Source organism: Triticum aestivum, chromosome 6A, assembly GCF_018294505.1.
Source record: "Triticum aestivum cultivar Chinese Spring chromosome 6A, IWGSC CS RefSeq v2.1, whole genome shotgun sequence".
NCBI lineage: Eukaryota > Viridiplantae > Streptophyta > Magnoliopsida > Poales > Poaceae > Triticum > Triticum aestivum.
Window position 1 is genome coordinate 616,084,171 of NC_057809.1, and position 19,613 is coordinate 616,103,783.

A 19,613-nucleotide genomic window follows, 5' to 3' on the forward strand; every position below is an offset into this window, starting at 1 on the left:
GTTTGTTAGGCCGGATCAGCATGTGTATACAAGTGTAGGCAACGTGGATGGGCTGAGTCTGAGAGAACAGCGAGCAGCAGCCGAGATGGGGCGCTGGCATGGCCTGAAATAAAATAAAGTCGACTCGGCCACCTGCTCCTTGGGCCAAACTGAGCAACTCTAGCAGATCCCGCATCTCGCCGATCCGTAAAACGTGTTTGTAATTCGCGGAAAAAGCTTTTGCGGGCCGGCGCGGATGGCCCCAGTTGCAGACCCCGCATAACGGACCCGTAAAAAAGGATATTCGCGAAATATGCTCTTTTACGGGTCGGCTTTGCGGGGACTGATCTGGCGCAGTTCCTCCCAGCCCGGAAAACCTAAATTAGCACCTTAATTTGATCCAACATAATGCATTTCTTTGCTTTTTTAATAACGTTGGATACACAAGACATCACCAAATCTTTGCTAGAATAGCAAGACCAAATAAAACAAAAACCACAGGTATGCATTTTAGAAGATTTTTAACTTCCATAACTGCTCCCACTAGTTGAAGCAATATCTTCTCCATGCACTCATTGTTGATCTGCGGATTCTTAATCTTGCATTCTTCAATGTTCATCTTTGGTTCGAAAGAAGTAGACGTTGCTTCCCCTCTAGTTGCAAATGCAGCCGCATCATTGCCTTTGATTCTACTAAGGAGTGCATGGACGTCTATTAAGTTTCTTTCTATCAATAAATCAATGTATTCACCTTCCCAAAACTAAAATGAGCATCCATCTTCCTACACACATGAATGAGCATGTTCGAAATGAGCTGCCGCAATTGAACCAAAGAACGAGCTATCAAAATGAGCTACCGCAAGTGCACGTACCCCGTCGTTTTCGCATTTGAAGAACACCCATCTGGGGTGCTTCGGCGTGCCTGAAGTTAGCCGCATCACTGTTCGCGTGCAGTCGTCGCACGGTATGAGCGACATCGGCGAGCCACAGAGCCGCTGCGCGAGCGCCAAGCCCGGTGGACGGCCAGACGAATCCATGCCCGCAAATCGTCGGCGGCGCCGGGAGGACGAACCCGTACCTGCATGCGGCGATGCGCCCTTGCCGAGACCGCGGGAGATGCTCCCCGACCACTCCATCGCTTGGCGCAGCCACCGGCGACCGGAAAAGCCAAATCCAGCGGCCCTCGATGAAGGTCCGCAGATCCGCAAATCCGGTGGCCCGCCGGCGCAGGGGGGGAGAGGGGAGGCCTCGTGCGTGTGGTAGCCTTTCGGCGAGCTCTTGCCGGCTGCTTTCGCCGGAATCTTGGGCGGCGGCCCGGCGGCGGCGCAAGGGGGAGAGGGGAGGTGGTTGGTGGGGAAAGCGCGGGCTGAAATGTCCCCCCACCAACCGCTGCGGCAAGGGGGAAACCCATGAATACGCGGGTTGGGGCCGAGAATTTGCCGCGCCCCTCAAAAAAATTTGCAGGCGGAGGCGGGATGCGGTGTTTGATCGGGCAGGTTTTTCCGCCTCGACCCGCATTTTGGCGGTTATTTTGCGGGTCGGGGCGGGATGTAGGGTCTGCTAGAGTTGCTCTCTGAACCCAAACCGCATCTATCTGAAGAATTCAACACTCTGTCGAAAGATTCAGTTAAGTTTGAACCAGCAAGTAAGCGCGCCAAAGTCTCCAGAGCCTCCCAGCTCCTGCAATCCGACGCCCCCCCTCCTTCCGTACCGCTTCCCGGAGTTATGATGGAGTAATCATCGTTGATCTCGGGACGTCGCTCTTCTTCTTCCGGCAAAACGCTCACCCACTTTGTTTTCCTTTTATCCCTTTTTCTTCTCAGTTGTAACTTGTAAGGCTATAGAAGGCAGGGTCCTAGAGACTTGTAGATCATTCTGGATTATTAGGGTTCCCCCCTTTCGCCGCCGGTGTTCCTGGTTGGCTTAGTTCCTCTTGTAACGAGCTCCAGCTATCGAATCCTTCCTCTGAAAGTAATAAGAAAGTGCTAATTTCTGAATGCTGTTCGTCAGAACACCTCGTGTCTGACACAAACACGCCTGTAAGCGCGTTGGTTGGCATAACAAAGCAGTCAAGCAGAACCCAATACTACGTTCGATTCAGTCAGGTTGCCAGTTTGGGAACCACGGTGAGTGGTCGACAGAACGAAATGAAATGTTGTCTCTCTCTCTCTCTCTCTCAGCTGATCAGTCTCTTGCGGTGCTCTCTCTTTCCACGATCATCGTCTTCACTCCAACATTCGTCACCCCACTTATCTCGGCCGTGCCGGTGCCCACCAACTATAAAACCTCATCTTCTTTGCTTGTAAACCTCCTCCTCATCATCATCCATTCATGATCCATCCCTTATATGTGCTCCTGCTCCGGTGCTTGCTCTGTCCACCATTGTCACCGGCCCCTATCAATTTATTTAACTTTCCTGCCTCCTTTCTCCTCACTTCGGGTCCGGATTTCACAGTGTCATCCCGTTTGCATGATAACCCTGGCTGGCATCATCAACTGTCAAAAGCATATAACATTTCAGTAAAGCGTCACAAAAAATAAAATCATCTGCAGCATGCGCTGGTGAACCAATACACTATGAATCTATGATGCTTCAGACAATAAATAAGAAGAAGCCCCGCCTTCATCCTCCTCACAGACATTATCCTGAGCCCACTCTGTAACAAAATGTAGAATGCTAAAAGCATCAGTAATAGCATGAGATACATACAAATATGGTAGGGAAAAAATTGAGGTACCGATAAATAATACCTGCATGGAGAATCACACACAGGTGCATCTTAATCATAACCGAGTCCAGTGTTACCGATTTTCTGCAAATTAACTCTGTTAAATATATTTCAACAAAAAAATATATAGTGCTGAAGACAAAAGGTAAAAAAAAAAAACGGCTACAAAAATCCTCTTGGCATCCATGCTGTACAGAGCTTCAGACCATAAACTGAATGTAACCAGATAATGAGACAGAACTTCAGAGTTTTTCCTACAGTGATAAAACTGTTGAAGACCTCCGCAGGCAGCAATTTGGGGCACGGAAGTGAAGCCTTAGGGCATCTCCAGCCGTTGGCTCCCCAGGGGCGTCTAAAAGCGCCGCCTGGGGGTGAGCCGGCGCAAAAAATGGCCCTGGGGCGAGTCGGTCCCCAGGGCCGCCCCAGGCGCGTATTAAAAAACAAAAAAGAAGAACGTTCGGCGAAGTTATGATAAAAACTAGTTAAATTTCGGCCAAACATTACAAATTTCGGCGAAATTCGTCCAAACATTACATTAACCTAATCTAAAAAAAAGAAAGGGGGAAGTCGTCGCCGCCGTCGCCGCCATCGTCGTCGTCGGCCTTCTCCTCCTTGACGCGGGCGCCCCTACTGGACCCCTGCCCGGCGTTGCCATGGCGAACAGGCGGCGGCGCGTCGTCGTCGCTGCTGTCGCATAGGACGACGACCCCGCCTTCCTCGCGGCCGCGCCGGCGCTCCTCGAAGCGGCGCGCTGGCGCTCCTTCTCCTTCTCGCGGCGCGCCTTCTCCATCGCAATGGAGTCCTGGCGCGCCCATTCGAGGGCGGCGTCGTCGGCGGCGGCGAACTCGGCCTTCACCGGCGCCAGTGGCTCCGTCTTCACCGGCGCCAGCCCCGGCTCCGTCTTCGGCTTGACGAAGCGCGGAGGAGCCCCCGACGAGGGGGCGCGCCGGCCGCCCTCGTTGATGACGATGCTGGCGCTGCTAGTGCGCCGGCCGAGCGGCGTCTCTGCCGCGGGCTCGGCCTTGACGCCGAGCAGCGCCGGAGAGCCGGAGGAGTGGGAAGAAGAACGGGATGACGAGGAGGAAGAAGAGGATGCGCCGAACCTTCTTGGAGCCCATGGCCCGACGCGGCGGTGCTGCGCCGGGGCGGCCGCCCTCGCCGGGGGGTACGCCAACGGCGGGTTGTTGCCGCCCTCGAGGTGCGTGAGCACGCCCTCGAGTGTGCGGCCGGGGACGCCCCGCCAGAGGTAGCGTCCCTCGCTGTTCTGCCGGCTGCCGCCGACCAGCGGCGCGCCGTTGGTGGACGCCAAGCGCTGCTGTTGGCGGTGCTCGAAATACGCCGCCCAGGCCGCGTGGTTGTCGGCGGCGTACTGGGGGAGGGAGAGCTCGGCGTCGGTGAGGGACAGGCGCATGATGTCGACCTCCTCGGCGAAGTACCTCGGGTCCACCGCGGCGTCGGGCACCGGGGGAATGGGCACTCCCCCGGCGCTGAGTCTCCACCCCGTCGGCCCGGCGCGCATGTCCGGCGGCGCTGGGATGTTCGCCTGGAACAGGAGCCACGGCTCCTGTTTGCGCAGTGAACGGCGGCCGAAGCCGTTGGCCGCCGCCGTATCTCCGGGGAAGCGCTCTGCCATGGCGAAGGTGGGGCTGGGCGGGCTCGGAAGAGGTAGAGGGAGGGGCTGGGCGGCGGCGCTCGGGGAGAGAGGAAGGGCTGGACGGCGGCGAGGGGGGGGGCTGGTGTGGGCGCAGGTGAGCGGAGGCCGCCGGCTTTTATAGCCGGGCCGCGCCGTGTGTGCGCGTGCGAGGGAGTGGAGGCGTCGGCGCGCCGTCCCGTGAACGCGCCGCCCGTGAGGAATCAATGGCAAGGCTGACCGGCGGCAGCCTTGCCATTGATTCCCACGGGAACCGAGGCCGTTGGGGGAAGATGAGGCGCCGAGTCGCTGACGCGGCTGGCCCGCGTCTTTTTCGCGCCAAAACAGCTCGCCCCGGCGCCCTCCAGCGCGCCGGGTTCGGCCTGGGTCCGCCGGCGCTGTTTTTGGCCCAAGCCGGCGAAAATCGGGCTCCTGGGGCGCGACTGGGCCGTTTTTTCAGCGCCGGCGCGAAAAAATCGCTTGGGAAGGCCTTCCTGGGGGCGCGGCTGGAGATGCCCTTATGCCACACTGCTGGATAGTACCACCAGCTCAGTAGTGCACCAGCGTGCCAGATCATGGTAAGGAGGAGAAAGGAGGCAACTCTGAAGTAGCGTTTCTGAAGGTACCCCTGACGAAACTGAAGAAACGTGCAGCACTGCCAAGCTGATGGATTCTCTCGTGTGGCCCAACAGTTGGATTTACACAGGCCACTTCTGTGGTTACATGAGGTACTGAATTCCTATGCAACTGACAGCTCTGGACAGAAGGCGCTTCAGCAGTTGGCTTTGCACAGTACTGACGAAGATGGATTTTATGTAGTGGATGGTGTTATTCGGAAAGAGGGCAAGATATGGGTTGGTGCTAATGCAGCTTTGCTGACTAAACTGATCCGAGCTTTTCATGCATCTGCCCTAGAAGGCCACTCAGGCATTCAAACAATATTTCAACAAATTCACAAACTATTTGCTTGGTCTGGGTTCAAAAGAGATGTCACTGAATTTGTACAACAGTGCAAGCTAAACATGAACACTGCTGGACACCTGGCCTTGACTACCACGGGTCCTTGGCAAGACCTCCCTGGAAAGCCCTCTCGCGCCCTCCTTCTAGCAGCGCCATAACAATTTTATAGAAGGTTTGCTAAATCCAATGGCCATTCAGTCCTTTTTGTCCTGGTGGGCAGATATACAAAATGTGCACAGTTCTTTCCTCTGAAACATCCATACACTGCTGCTACAATATCTCAAATATTCTTTGGTATAGTCAGCTTACATGGTATTCCCATATCAATAGTATCAGATAGAGATAAGATTTTGTAAGTACACTTTGTCAAGATTGTCAAAAGACATGATATTCGGTTAGCACTCAGTACAGCTTATCATCCCCAGTCTGATGGCCAGAGCGAGTCATTCAGAGTCTTGAGATGTATTTGCGGCTTGCAGCCAATGCCACTCCCACTCATAAATGGTCTTCTTGGCTGCACATGGCTGAGTTTTGGTATAACTCTTCTCACTATTCCTCACTGGCTTGTTCCCCTTTCAAGGCCTTATATGGTATAGATCCTACTGCCGGTTTTCTACCTGGTTCTCCTACTGATGATAGAACTGAAGTTGGTGCTCTGCTGCAAGACAGAGCAGCTCACTCTGTTCTACTTCAACATCAGTTGGCCTGGGCTCAACACAAGGTGAAGAAGTACGTGGATTTAAAGAGATCACATTGAGAGTTCCAGGAAGGTGACCAAGTGTTCCTCGAACTCCAGCCCTATGCTCAGCATTCTGTCATTAGCAGGCCTTCCCCAAGCTGGCCTTTAAGTATTTTGGGCCATACAAGATCCTCTTCAAGGTTGGTCAATTGGCTTACAAACTGAACTTGGCAGATCATAGACCTGTCTTTGCGGATTTTACCTCCTGGCCTCACCCTGGATTGCCTGCCGGTGGAACTGGAACTGATTCTGGAGCGTTGGCTGGACAAAAGGGACAATGTGCCTCTCCTTCAGGTGCTGGTGAGATGGACCCCGTTACCTGCAAGCATGGCCACTTGGGAGGACCACTCCACGTTGCAGCAACGCTTTCCGGATGCTCCGGCTTGAGGGCAAGCTGGAGCTCAAGCGGGCGACAATATCCAGATTGTGGTAAGGAGGAGAAGAAAAGAGGCAGCTCTGAGAGAGCGTTTCTGAAGATACAGTCAGGCCAGTTAGTCTGAATCGGCTTTGTTTCTCTGAAACTGTCGAAGCGTCCTGTTCAGTAGTGCCGGATGCAAGGAGCGACGTCCATCTTCAGTCTGACGGTCGGTTGGGAACTTATGGCTTCGCTCCCTCGATCTCCAACAGCAACCGTAGATCTTAAATCTGACGGCTACCGCTCATTCACCTGTAGTAGTTTGAATTTACCTTTTGCTTTTTGCCAGTGTCAGGCACCTTTCTCTCTTTTTACCTGCTTGTAAGGCTATAATGTCGAGCCCCGAGATTTATGTATTGGGTTGTAACCCTAGCCGCCATGTTCCGTCTGGCCTAAACCTACCTCCTTAATTTGAGAAGATCTGTGTGATTTGTCTCCACAAATTTGCTATTTTTACACTGAATTCCTGAAATTCTTCGTCAGACCTTAGATCGAGCTTGACAGATACACTCTGACAAAACTGAGAAACGCGCAATGCTGTTAAACCTGAAGCTGAAGCTGGGGCAAAGGTTTCGACCGCTGTGAAGGAAACGGGGAAGGGAAAGACGTCTCTGCCACGTTGACGAGGTCTGGAGTTGTTGGGGTGGGGTCCCGGTGTCAGTGTGAGTGGGAATGATTATAAGCCTGGGTTTTGCTAATTTCTTAAATATGTTCATTATTTGCTTGCACGTGTATTATCATTGTCAGTCCATGTATGTGACAGAACATAAGCAAGGAAAAACTAGAAGGAAAAAAACAAAGTATATTCATTATGACGTGAGAAGTGTGCATAAAGCTTCTCTTCACCTTATGATACATGAAAAGAGATTCCATGGACTCCCTGTGTACTGCAATTCATTTCACATTTTTTTGTTTTTAAAAGGGTGCTTTCGTGATGCAGTTCTCACTGACTAACAGTTTCTGCTGGAAGCAGCAAGGCCATATGTTTAGCCAAAATGTGTTCCCTTTAAAATCTATACTCGATCTGGAGGAAGTTTACTTGGCTCTTCGGTCGCCCATTCAGCACCGGAAGTTCACTGAATGGCTATTTTTCCTGGCTTTCTGCTTCTTTATCTGATTTATTATTGTCATTTTTTTCAGATAAATATTGAACAAGCTGAGAAAACTGTGGAGTTGCTACTACCAATTGACATTACTACTGTAAGGATTAGATTTTCTCCAATGAGTGATGATACTGGCAGTCGTGCTACACATGTATCCATAGCCCAGAGATGTGTTGCACAGTAAAATGCAATCTTGTGGACCTCTTTAAACATGTTTGAAGCCATATATGCTCACGTTTGGGCTCATGAGCATTCAGAGCCTTCTATTGCATCCAACACAATTCAATCTGTCCATCTTGATTAACCTGTTAATGGAATCAGCATGCCCTTTTGCATAGGTTCATCATAATGTTGAAGCTTCGGCAACACCAAGCATTTATCCGAAACTTCCATTTGCCAGAACACTTCACACTAATGTCAAGAGTACACCTAATCCTCCTCAACTCAGTACGATTTCAAAATACACATAATTGAAAAGGTTCACTAGTGACAATTAATCGATGCATACAATGATACAACAGTTCCTATCAACTGCTGCAGCTTGCAGCTTAAGAGCAGTATTTTGACCAAGTACGAAATTCCCCTAAACCCGGGAACTGAATCTGGACGTTCGAAGACAGCATCCCCATGTTGAGTTTGTGGCTAAGCGACGACTTCTCCATCAATGTCCACTCCTGAAGCATGTGCTTGCAGTCCTCACACACTGGACTCTTAAAAAGTTTTATGTCCTCCAGATTCACCGCTGCTTCCATGACATTCCTGACAAAGCGCACGATGTTGTCTTGTGCTTGAAACCTCCCATAGATTCTGAGCTCGGCAAGGTTGTGGTGCTTGAAATCAGGTGCAGATGGTTCTCACTCTAGTCCATTGTCCTTCTCCTCGCTAAACATAAACTTTTTCCTCTGCTCCCCTGTTATCATTTCACATAAATGATCCCGGACCTGCATTTGGTCAGGAATTAAATTCCTAAGCAAGTTTGAACTTCAAAATGAGACAATAAAAATGAGAACCGAATAACCGGTACAAGAGTTCACCAAGATGCTTAGTTCCTTAAGGGTGGGTGCACCTTGGAGTATGAACATTATCCAAGTCAAATCACATTCTTCAGAAATGTTAAGCAAATTCACAAGCGTTAGTTTGTGGAACACCGGTAACAATTGTCTTCGACCTTCCGGTTTGACCCAAATCTGCAAAAGAAGGGGATAATGCAGAATTATGTTAACCAAAAATAGTGACAATAACCTCCACCCACGACATGGACAACAAAACTTACGCACATCACTGACAACATAGAAGACCTTCACTAACCTTTTCGCTTCTGAAGTCCAAATGCAGGTTGCTTATGCCGGTTTTACCCAGCAACTCACTAAACTTGAGCATCTTGTGCCAAGCAAAACCAGTATTAATGATGGTCACAGTCTGGAGCAGTGGGACATAGCCAAGACAGAAGGGGTCATCTTGAGATCTAAATACATTAAATTTCAGTACTGTGAGTTTCGGTAACCACTTCAGATCATCCCTCTTAATAAGCCTGCTACAGGCAATCACTAGTTCACTGAGTTGTGGGTGTTCCACTTCCAACAAAGAGTCGATGCCCATATCACAGTGGTAGAGGCGGAGTAACTCCAGTTGCTTGCATACACTGAAAATTTTGGGGAAGTCTGATTCGCCTAACCTCAAATTCTCTAGCGTGAGGCGTGCAAGGCCACCAAATGTGTTTGGGCACGAATCAAAAAATGACATGAACTGCCTCCCATAATTGAGCAGCCCATTATTGGTAATCTTTTTGCGCACCTTGGTCATGATTGTAAACTCAACTGAAGCAACCTTGGTGTTGGCAACAGTCTGGCCAATGAAAATGGACTCATCTCCCAAGTAGAATTGCATACACAACAGGTGAATGGTGTATGGACTTCCAGCCCTCCTTTCCAGTATGCTTCTGATTGCTTCCAGCACGGTGGTATTGGCCCGAACTATATCATCCGAGGTTAACTTCCTTCTTTCATGTGTAGGCTGAAAAGAACCGGCGGTTATGATAATTTTTGAGAGCATAGCAGGGATCTGCCTCCAACGCCTGGAGAGGATGGTGGTTCGTGCGACATCAGTGATATCAAGTCGCTCGACAATGTTGAGCCAAACGTCATCAGGAAGCTTGCTGAGCCTATCAACTTCATTGTCCTCCTACATTTGATACGGAAACAAATCATAGTTTTTGATTATACAGTTTTCAGAAATTTTGATTATAGAATTTTTATACTTACCATCATGCCGACTGCCGAGGCCCTTCACGGAATCCAGTTGTTCGCCCAAGGAAGTTGCTGGTCTCCTCTTATAATTGGCGGGTATTGCAGTTGCCGCGAGGCCAGATATACACGGATGGCGAGCTCGGGGACTGAATTCGATACAGGACCGGTTTCTGATTGTAATCCAGAAAGGACTGATTTGGTTGCGGATTGCGACTACAAAAGGGAGACTTAATTGCCGGTTGCAGCACGACGGAGCAGAGCTGCTTGATTGTGGATCGAGCTGCTGCTGCTCCTTGGACGACTGGGGACTGCAGGGGGTAGCTGCTTACTTGGCCACCTCTGCTCAAGCACCACTTGATCTTCATACGAGGACTCCAATGGCAACGGCGACGGAGGCTCGGGAAACGGCAGGAGGCGGCGCATTACTGAACTCTGATCCTCTTCTCCTCCCTCATTTTTTTGTTCTTCTCCTCCTCCCTGATTTTTTTTTAAGACAATCTCGCGAAGCTTTATTCAAACCACCATAATGTTTACAGAGATGAAATGAATACCATCCAGTTGGCCCAACCAAACATGACGGCCAAGCCCTAACCTTAATGCGTAATGATGGCACGGATGGGCTAAGGCCCAAAGTACGGTTTCAGCCATTGTTTCGTTCGGTACTCGAGGCCTTGTAGTATTTCTTAAAAAAATCAGTTTCGGACATGGAATTTCTGCTTCCCGGATGCGCATATGCACCTGGATAAATAGGAAAATCAGAAGAAAAAACAATTTTGATCTTTTTTATAAACATGGATGAGTGTTTTACGTGGGTGTGAATTTTCATGATGAAATCACATTCGTGTATGTCTGGGCAAAATATTTGATGCTCCAAAAATACTATTTTTAAAGCATTTTCGAGCAGTAGTTTTGTTACTTTGCTTTAAATCTTCATGATGTGGTTTCATCACAAAAATTTCCACACGGACAGAGAACTAAGAAGGGTTGTCAAAACAATAAAAAATGAATTATTTTTTCTATTTTTTCCGAATTAATTGTGGCCACTGCTACGGATCATCCGGATGATTTCTCTGCGTAACCGTCAGATTCTTCCCCGCGGCCGTTGGATTCGCACTGAAGAAGCAACATGAGTTGCTGCTTTCGAGCATTGGAGGCAAGTAATGAGCATTGGAGTCAAGCTCAACGGTGTCGTCGGTCTTGACTTGACAGTCTTTTGTGCAAAGGCTAGCTTTCATATGCCTTTTTACCTTTTTTTAGGAACATATGTCTTTTTACTAGTTTTGTCACGTTGATGTCTTCGTGTGGTTTATACTTTGATCATTTTATATTAATTAGACACGTACTACCATAAAAAATATGAAAATGAATGCTATTCTTTTTTTTGGGAGTACTTCCTCTGTCCCATAATGTGCAGTGCCAAAAACGTCTTACATTATGTGATGGAGGGAGTAGCAGAGAGTAGAGAAATACTACAAGCTTTTTTTTAGAAATACTACAAGCTGGACCTCGAGGACCGAACAACAAATGGATGCAATTGCACATTGGGCCTTTAGCCCATCGGTGCTATCGTTCCTCCATCACAGGCCTCGGTATACGACGGTGACTACCAGTCCGCCCACCCCTGGGGTTCCACTTCCACCAAGATTCCACCAAGAGAGAGGAAAGGGGATCGGGAGTCAGTTATGCGCCGCCGCCTGTCGTCCACCGATCTCCCCCATCGCGCCGTCGTCGTCGCCGTCGCCGTCGGATGCCTCGAATGAGGATCCACCGGTGCTTGAGCAGAGGCGACCAAATAAGCAGCTCCCAAAGGGGAGCTGCACTCCCCAATCGAAGCAGCGGCAGCTCCATTCCGAGCTGCGACCGGCAATTGAAGCAATCGAAGCGGCTCCCTTTCTTAGCGGCGATCCGGAATCAAAGCAGTCCATTACAATCAGAAACAGGCCCCATTTCGAATTCAGTCTCCGAGTTTCCATTGGTGGCGGGAACCCAGCAGCTATATATACTATCTGGCCGGACGGCACCGCAGCACCGCCAGTTTTCGAAGGAGACCAACTCACGGCAACTCGTGAGCCTTCAGCTTGCCGAATTTCGGAGGGGACGAGCAAACTCCCGTGGCATCCGGCGATGTCGAGCTCTCTTCGCCGGCGACCGGCTGCAAGACCGACGGCCAAGCCATCCGCCAAGGGCCGCCTCAACAGCTCTAACCGATGGTCCTCTCTAGCCAATCTGGTGAGTTGCTTATCATGTATACATCTTTTTTTCATTGCCTGAGATAATCTTTTCTCTGAGTGGTCAAAATGTTTTGTGTGCAAAATAGCACAATCGAGTTTTCGAAATAGCATCATATAGATGCTAATTAATCAACTCTGATTTCCTTTCATGCCAAATACAGGGAGAAGAGGAAGGGCATCATCAGGATGATCGGCTCAGCAGTTTGCCTAATGATTTGTTGCTTAATATCATAGAGCGACTTGATACCACAGATGCCGCAAGAACCGGCATCCTTTCCAGACGGTGGAAGCCAATCCCTGCTATGCTCTCCAAAATTTGTCTGACGGTTGGTTCCTCGGACTGTGACTATGACAGGTCAAAGTTGACCTGTGACCATGTAGTTCGGGCCAATGCCAACATGCTTCAAGCAACCAGGAACTTGCTGGAAAGCAGGACAAGCCTATACCCCATTCATCTCCTGCGCTTGCAGTTTTTCTTGGGAGATGAATCCGATAGCATTGGCCGGGCTGTTGCCAACACCATATCAACAAAAAAGGTTGGATCTGTCGAGTTAACTCTCCTCACAAAGAAGGGAGGCAGCCAATGCTCCCCTGCCGATTTCCTCACTCACGGGAAACAGCTCAAGTCATTTGTTGATGCTTGTCCTAACACATTCGGTGGTCTTTCACGACTGAGCCTAGAGAATTTAAGGCTAGGTGAATCAGATTTCCCTAAAATTTTCAGCATATCCAAGCGATTGGAGTTCCTCCGCTTGTGCAACTGTGACATGGGACTGCTGTCTTTGCTAGAAGTGGAACACCCGCAACTCCGTGAACTTGAGATTCTCAAGAGTGATTTTGAGAGAGTTGATCTGAATTGGCTGCCGAAGCTCACAACATTATCTTTTGCATGTTGGATATCTAAGCATGATCCTTTGTCTTTTGGTTATGTCCCATTGCTCCAGACCTTGAATATCAGTAATACCGCTCTTTCATATCATAAGATGCTCAAGCTAAGTGAGTTACTTGGCAAAGCCGCTATAAGGGACCTGCATTTGAACTTTGAAAGCGAAAAGGTTAGTGAAGGTTGTATATTCTTGTTGATGATGCACGTAATTTTACTTGGTCATGCCATTCTGAGGTTCTAGTCTCTTAGCTGGCTAACATATTCCGCATTCGTCTGAATTTGCAGATTTGGGTTAAACCGGAAGGTCCAAGAGAATTATCTCAGGTGTTCGACAAACTAAGGCTTGTGAGTTTGGCTGACATTTCAGAAGAGTGTGATCTGACTTGGACAATGTTCGTTCTTCAAGGCGCACCCTCCCTTCAGGAGCTATCCATCAAGGTAAATTCTTTGTAGCTAATCTCCCTTTGTGCTGCACGCTCAAGTTTGCTCTGTGCATTGAAGTTACATAAGTTTGTTTGTTTTCTCAAATGTAATTTTGTTTGCCTGATGAAATGCAGGTGTGGGATCATCTATGTGATATGGTCGAGGATGAGGAGCTTAGGAAGAGGCTCAAGTATACCGAGGTGAAGAAGGATGCGTGTGCACAGTGGGAAGCACCTGCATCGGGTTTCAAGCACCACAATCTGACTGTGCTGAGGATCTTTGGGTTTCAGTCAGAGGACAAATTTGTGGATTATATCGCGGGTGTGATAGAAGCATCCGTCAGTCTTGAGGACATATACTTGTATGAGAAGCCAGCATGTGAGACATGTAAGCGCAATACCAAGGACAGGTACCCACGGACAAACAAGGAGAGGATTGCGCTTAGGAACATATTCAACTGGGAGATGTCCTCCTTTGCAAGGATTCACTTTCCGAGTTCAAGAAACTGAAGATTTCGTCATAGGCACGCAAGTGTTTGTTTAGTCGTGTAACTTGTTGGCATATTCGGCAATCAAATTTGTACTACTACTGAAGAATGCCAAGAAACCATGGTAGTAGGGGAAGAACGTTTTAGTACTGTAAGCCAGTGTTTGCTGAAGTTGTTTAGTTTGTTGTTACTGGAATTAATATGTAATCTGATATCATAGTTTTTCCCTATGATGAGATGTAAACCTCTCCTTATGTTTTATAATCGTTTTTCCTTTGTTGGGGTCTAAAACAAAGTTTGTTCAGACTCACGGTATGTATTTGCTGGCAAAACTCCATTGATAGATCTTTTTTCAGTGGCCAATCTATTTCCATGGATGAATCTAGGACGCCCCATATGGCACGGCTGCATTGCTGGTGTTGAAACCGCCCCCATGGCGTCGCGGTAGCTAGTATCTGTAGGTGAAGCGGTGCGAGGAGATGGAGGTACTGGAGGGAGAGCGGGGATAAGGAAATAAGACGGGCGCGGGCTGTGGCGTGTTTTTGATGGTGTGGGATGAGGTGGTTCAACACAGGCACTATGATCGCCAATCAGTCCAAGATTATATTTTCGAGTGTACAGCGAACCAAGGAAATCAAATGCCGAACGAAACCACATGACCACAACTCACAGGAGCTGTCTTGACTACTTCTCAGTAGGAACGAGTGTTGAAGTTAAAAATTCTTGTGAGATTGAGCATGGCTGAAGCAACTGACCAATGACAGTGAACATTCTCTATCAGACAAATTTTAACCAACCACTGTTACAGAGATGACTTGCGTCAGTACTGAACTGTTTACATCAGCGGATAGGCAACATTTAAAGAGCAATAAAATGACAGGCAAATAATCAGAACTGGAATCCATAAGGCACACTGCCAAATATGGCCCGCTCAAGTTACTGGCATTTATGTAATCCGGAGCACACAATATCAAAGGTGGAACTATACATAATCCGTAGCACACAACATAAGGTGGAACTATACATAATCCGTAGCACGCAACATAAGGTGGAACTATACATAATCCGTAGGACGCAACATAAGGTGGAACGATAATCTGCGACCAGCATCACAGGCAAATGTATCAGCAAACGTAAAAGTCTCGGCATAAGATGCTAAAAACTAGAGACTAAAAAAACCGGATGCCCTCAGTTCGGCTGACACTTTCCATCCGTCCCATTTGCTGCTTTCAGACATCTGTTTGCATTTGAGAACTGAAAGAATGAAATAAGGAGGACAATGGCAGTGCATTTGAGAATTGATATAAAGAAATGAGGACAATTAGGTTGCAGTGCTGATAACGTATAAACAATACGTTGTGAAAAGACACAAACCTTGTTGTATTCAGTACTTCCCCCAGTCAGACGTAAGAGCCAAAGACATAATAACCGACGCCATGTTTGGTCTCGACAAGGCACTTCCTAGCTGCCGCCAGCTTCTTCCGCTGACGACGAGTACCTTTCGAGAGCCAGGGGACTTCAATCGTTGTCACCTCGTCTACGAAACAGAATCGCTCAGGTTACAACATCATCAGGTAATAAAATAAAACTGTTACCCAAATAGATGAGAGCATCAGCACAATATTTACTTACAGAACAAGTACAAGCCAATCATTCAGTCGATTGCAGTGTCATTCTGGAAAATAGAATATCCACAGTACCATTTTACTGACACAGTTAAGAAATTACGCCTAGAAAGTTTGAAAATAAGAATAAAATAATCTATGGTCCACTGTCCCAGCAGATTACGGTGCAGATACCAAATAAATTACAATAGAGCAGCAACGTGTATATTCTGAAATAAATGAACCTAGAAAATTACAATTACAGTGCAGATCACAAAAAAATACAACAGAGCAGCAACTTGTATATTCTGAAATAAATGAACCTAGAAAATTACAATTACAGTGCAGATCACAAAAAATTACAACAGAGCACCAACTTGTATATTCTGAAATAAATGAACCTAGAAAATTACAATTAAGGTGCAGATCACAAAAAATTACAACAGAGCACCAACTTGTATATTACAGAGTACTAACCAATAAAAGAACATAGGAAATTACAGTGCAGATCACAAATAAATTATAACAGAGCACCAACTTGTATATTACAGTGTATACAACAGAGATTATCCAGAACAGAATAACAAACCAAGACTGAAACAGCATGAATCTGGGCTTTTATTCAAAAGAGAAGGAAAAATATTATTTTGTAAGAACCAAGATATTACATTTTTACAACTAGAATAGTACACTGAAAAGAACCTTAAAAGTACAGTTCTTGTAACTAGATATTACACCTAGAATATTTATAGAAGTTAAACTGCAAGAAACAAAAGAATTTACACTGATAAGAACCTAGATATTACAAAAGATCAGACTCTAAACACTAGAGAATTTACACTGATAAGAACCTAGATATTACACAAGATCAGACTCTAAACACTAGATATTCCGCCTGCAAGAACACAAAAGTAACAGTTGAAACTACAAGCAAATCAAACACTTAAAGAATTCAAAGTTTGGCATGTGAGTAACATACACCAACAAGACAGAATCTGTATATGGTATTCAAGAAATCACAGGACAAAAAAATGCATGCTCATATGTCAGCAGGTTGGCATATGGCATTGCAAGTAAACAAGTGCTCTGATCTATAATGGTGCCAATAATTCCAAAGCATTTCCATTAAACCTATTTCTGTTAAATAATAATTAAAATTAGAATATACGCCATTTGATGAACAGTATATGATTTCAACTAAGTTTAAAGAGTAGAAAATACTATCAATGATTCAGTGCCAAGTTGAATCAAATCTGAAGGGACAGTTGCTATTGACATGGCTTACCATCAACATATAGAACATACGGCTGGCGATACGAAACACTTCCTACAAAATTGAGAAGACCCACTGAGTTAATACAAATCATCAAGTCAAATGAACAGCACAAAATAGACAAGATTCCAAACCAATATAGCTTCAAACCATTACCCTTAATTCCTGTCAGTCCATGCTCTTTCTCTAGATCATCAGACTCGTCGCTGGCAGAGCCATTGGCCAGCTGCTTGCGAACCCTGGCATACTTCCACTCAGCCACAACTGTCCAGGGGATCTCAGGCTTGGAGGCCATCGCACCTGGAAATGAACACCAAGGTAGAAGGATGAGGAGTTGTAATAAAATTCTGAGCACCGCATATACATTCAGAGCAGGAAAATCAAGCCAATCTGCTTACTACAGGAGAACACAAAGGCTAGGGCAGAACTAAACAGCGGATCTGAGATGTCAAAACAACAAAACTGGTCACCGCACTACCACTAGGTAGGTCTGACAACACCTATCAGGGTACAGATGCTTGAAGCAGGCAACGCAACAGGTCTTCATTCAGTGAAACGAATCAAACAGAAGTGCAACTCAAACCCTAGGCGAGTTGCAACGACACCTATCAGGGCACAGGACTTGCAAGCAGACAAGGCACCGAATGTAGAAAAGCAGTCAACTACAGATCCGTTCAAGCTGCTCCACAAACCCTAGGCGGAATCCAACAACACCTACCAGGGCACACCTACCAGAGCACACAGATCAGATGAGATCGAAGCAGACGAATAGATCAGATCTAATTACTCCTCGAACCCCAAGCCAGATCCGACGAAACCTACCAGGGCACTGGATCCACTAGCAGGCAGGCCACCGGATCTAAAACCAACGCCGTCAAACCGCCCTGATCTGGTCGCTCTACGAACCCTAGGAGGAAGAAATGGTTCCTGACCTTGGGCGTCGACTCGGGGAAGGGGGGGAGGAGCGTCCTAGGAGTAAGAAATGGTTCGTGACCTTGGGCGTCGACTCCGGGGAGAAGAAATGGATCCTGACCTTGGGCGTCGACTCGGGAGAGGGTCGGCTGGGGATGGCGGTCTGCTGAGCCCGCGTCTTCTGGTGAGCCCCACGGATTCGGTCGACTGGTGTGGAAGGGGAACGAGTGATGCGGCGTATATATAGTCGAGGTGAGGCGCCGATTGATCCAGGGAAGCGAGGTGGTACTATCTTGTAGATGGGCCACAGCCGGCTCCAGGCAGGGAAAGAGATCCCTCGGGTAGCAGGCTTCCATCCCAGGGTAATCAAGTTAATCCCGCGCTTAGAACGCAAAGAGCCGGATGCCTTGCCTCAAGATACATACTCCCTCCGTAAATTAATATAAGAGCGTTTAGATCACTAACGCTCTTATATTAGTTTATTTTCATGAGAGGCCTCGGGTATCTTGTAGAACGGAGACAATCGGATGCGTTGCCTGAAGATACATACAAGAACAACACCATTAATAAGAACAGATAAATAAAAAAAGTAGCAAGAGGTAAAACTCGTTCCTCTCCACAGACAAAATAGGAACCGGCAAGCCTCGACTCGAAGTGCCGCTCGTTTGCAGAGGAGGAAGGAGAAGCATGGCGCTCTCTGTTTTGTGTTGTGTGTCTACTAGTAGTAGCCATACAAGTGGGGTGGGGTGGGGTGGGGTGGGGAGGGCAGAGGAGAGGCGAGGCAACAACAACAGAGGGTTGAGGGGGCGAGGCTGGGCTGGTATATATGGAGAAGGCCACGGTCCGAGACGTGCCACGTCGTGCCGCCCACCAACCGGTGGTTGCGCTTCTCCCGCAAAACACGCTGGTAAAGAAGATGCATCTTCGCCGAATACGCGGTCGAACGGCACCTCACACCGACGCGTAGGGCCGTCATGGACTGGCCCCGCATGTTTGGTTTTGGCAGGTCAATTAAGCGAATCATTTTTTTCACATGTAATTTGGCAAGTTATTAAACAGAATTAATTAAAGATTGCCAAAATATGCGGACAGTACACGGCAAAGGGAGTTCACACCGCCCCCTTACACTTACACCTGGGGACGGCATCGACAGGCCCACCTGAAAGCCACTCTCACGCGGAAAAATCGCAGAGTACGGTGCACCGTTGAGATCCTGACGTAAAACCTTTCCAGGTACGATGAGCCCTTGGTGCTGCTTATTCGCTCCGTTACAACCTAGGTGGAGTACCCGCAAGCAAATTAGTTCACTGACATGTGGGATCAGCGTGTCGTCGAGCGGCCCGTGTATTTATTAGTAGCATTGAGATGCGTGATACACGTCATCGATCCGTGAGAACTCTTCTGATTGGTGGACATCTCTGTTTTTTCCGCGACGCGAAATATTTAAAACTCAATGATTATCAACCTCCCACAGAATTGACGAGTGAATAAACACTCGTCGCAAGTAAAACACTCTTAGCATTGATAATATTGACTACCCCATCACTCAACACGGACATACAAAACAGATATATATATATATATATATATATATATATATATATATATGTATATTTGAGTTATTTGCAACGGCATGGCCCCCCTCCCTCCCTTCGGCCGCACCCCCTCCACTCTTTCCCACACTTTCCCGTTGCTGCCGCCGCCGCTGCCATTGCAGCCATGCAGTTCGGACGCGAGCTCGCCCAACCCCTTCCCCTCGGCGCCGGGCTCGGACGCGACCACGGCCACCTGGTTTGCGCACCCACCGGCCGGTTTTGGGGCGAATCCGGTCGGTCTTGAGCTCGGCCGGCTAAGGGAGGCCGGGCCGCGCCATGGACTGGCCGGGCACCTCGCTGGAAGGCCCTGGCAGGGCCGCAAGGCCACATGTAGGCAGTGGCTCCTCCTCTAGCCGCTCGGATCTGCACCGTCGGTGGTCCGCCGGCAGATACACGAATGGC

The 19,613-nt window shown here is 48.1% G+C and overlaps 2 protein-coding genes and 1 pseudogene across 11 annotated transcripts; 1 reads left to right on the forward strand and 2 right to left on the reverse strand.

Annotated features, from left to right (window-relative positions):
- Positions 1–8,102: 8,102 nt before the first annotated feature.
- LOC123131424 (uncharacterized) lies at positions 8,103–9,883 on the reverse strand (annotated as a pseudogene).
- Positions 9,884–11,400: 1,517 nt separating this feature from the next.
- LOC123129115 (uncharacterized) lies at positions 11,401–14,057 on the forward strand. Its single transcript, XM_044549279.1, has 4 exons — positions 11,401–12,029; positions 12,193–13,086; positions 13,203–13,355; positions 13,475–14,057. Exons 1-4 carry the CDS (start codon positions 11,925–11,927, stop codon positions 13,847–13,849), a joined length of 1,527 nt encoding a protein of 508 aa, XP_044405214.1. The 5' UTR covers positions 11,401–11,924; the 3' UTR covers positions 13,850–14,057.
- A 655-nt stretch (positions 14,058–14,712) lies between these two features.
- Positions 14,713–18,402, reverse strand: LOC123129116 (uncharacterized). Of its 10 annotated transcripts, none has more exons than XR_006463603.1 (6): positions 17,699–18,392; positions 16,861–17,004; positions 16,717–16,758; positions 15,460–15,502; positions 15,202–15,364; positions 14,713–15,064 (listed from the first exon to the last, which is right to left on the reverse strand). XR_006463603.1 is itself a non-coding variant. In XM_044549283.1 (6 exons), exons 2-5 carry the CDS (start codon positions 17,970–17,972, stop codon positions 15,228–15,230), a joined length of 597 nt encoding a protein of 198 aa, XP_044405218.1. In that variant the 5' UTR covers positions 17,973–18,152; positions 18,241–18,402; the 3' UTR covers positions 14,713–15,081; positions 15,202–15,227. The 10 variants fall into 10 exon arrangements, 6 of the variants coding, with proteins under 6 accessions (XP_044405218.1, XP_044405215.1, XP_044405217.1 ...); XR_006463602.1 differs by having other exon boundaries at positions 14,713–15,081; XR_006463604.1 differs by having other exon boundaries at positions 14,713–15,081; positions 17,738–18,382.
- Between the last annotated feature and the right edge of the window lie 1,211 nt (positions 18,403–19,613).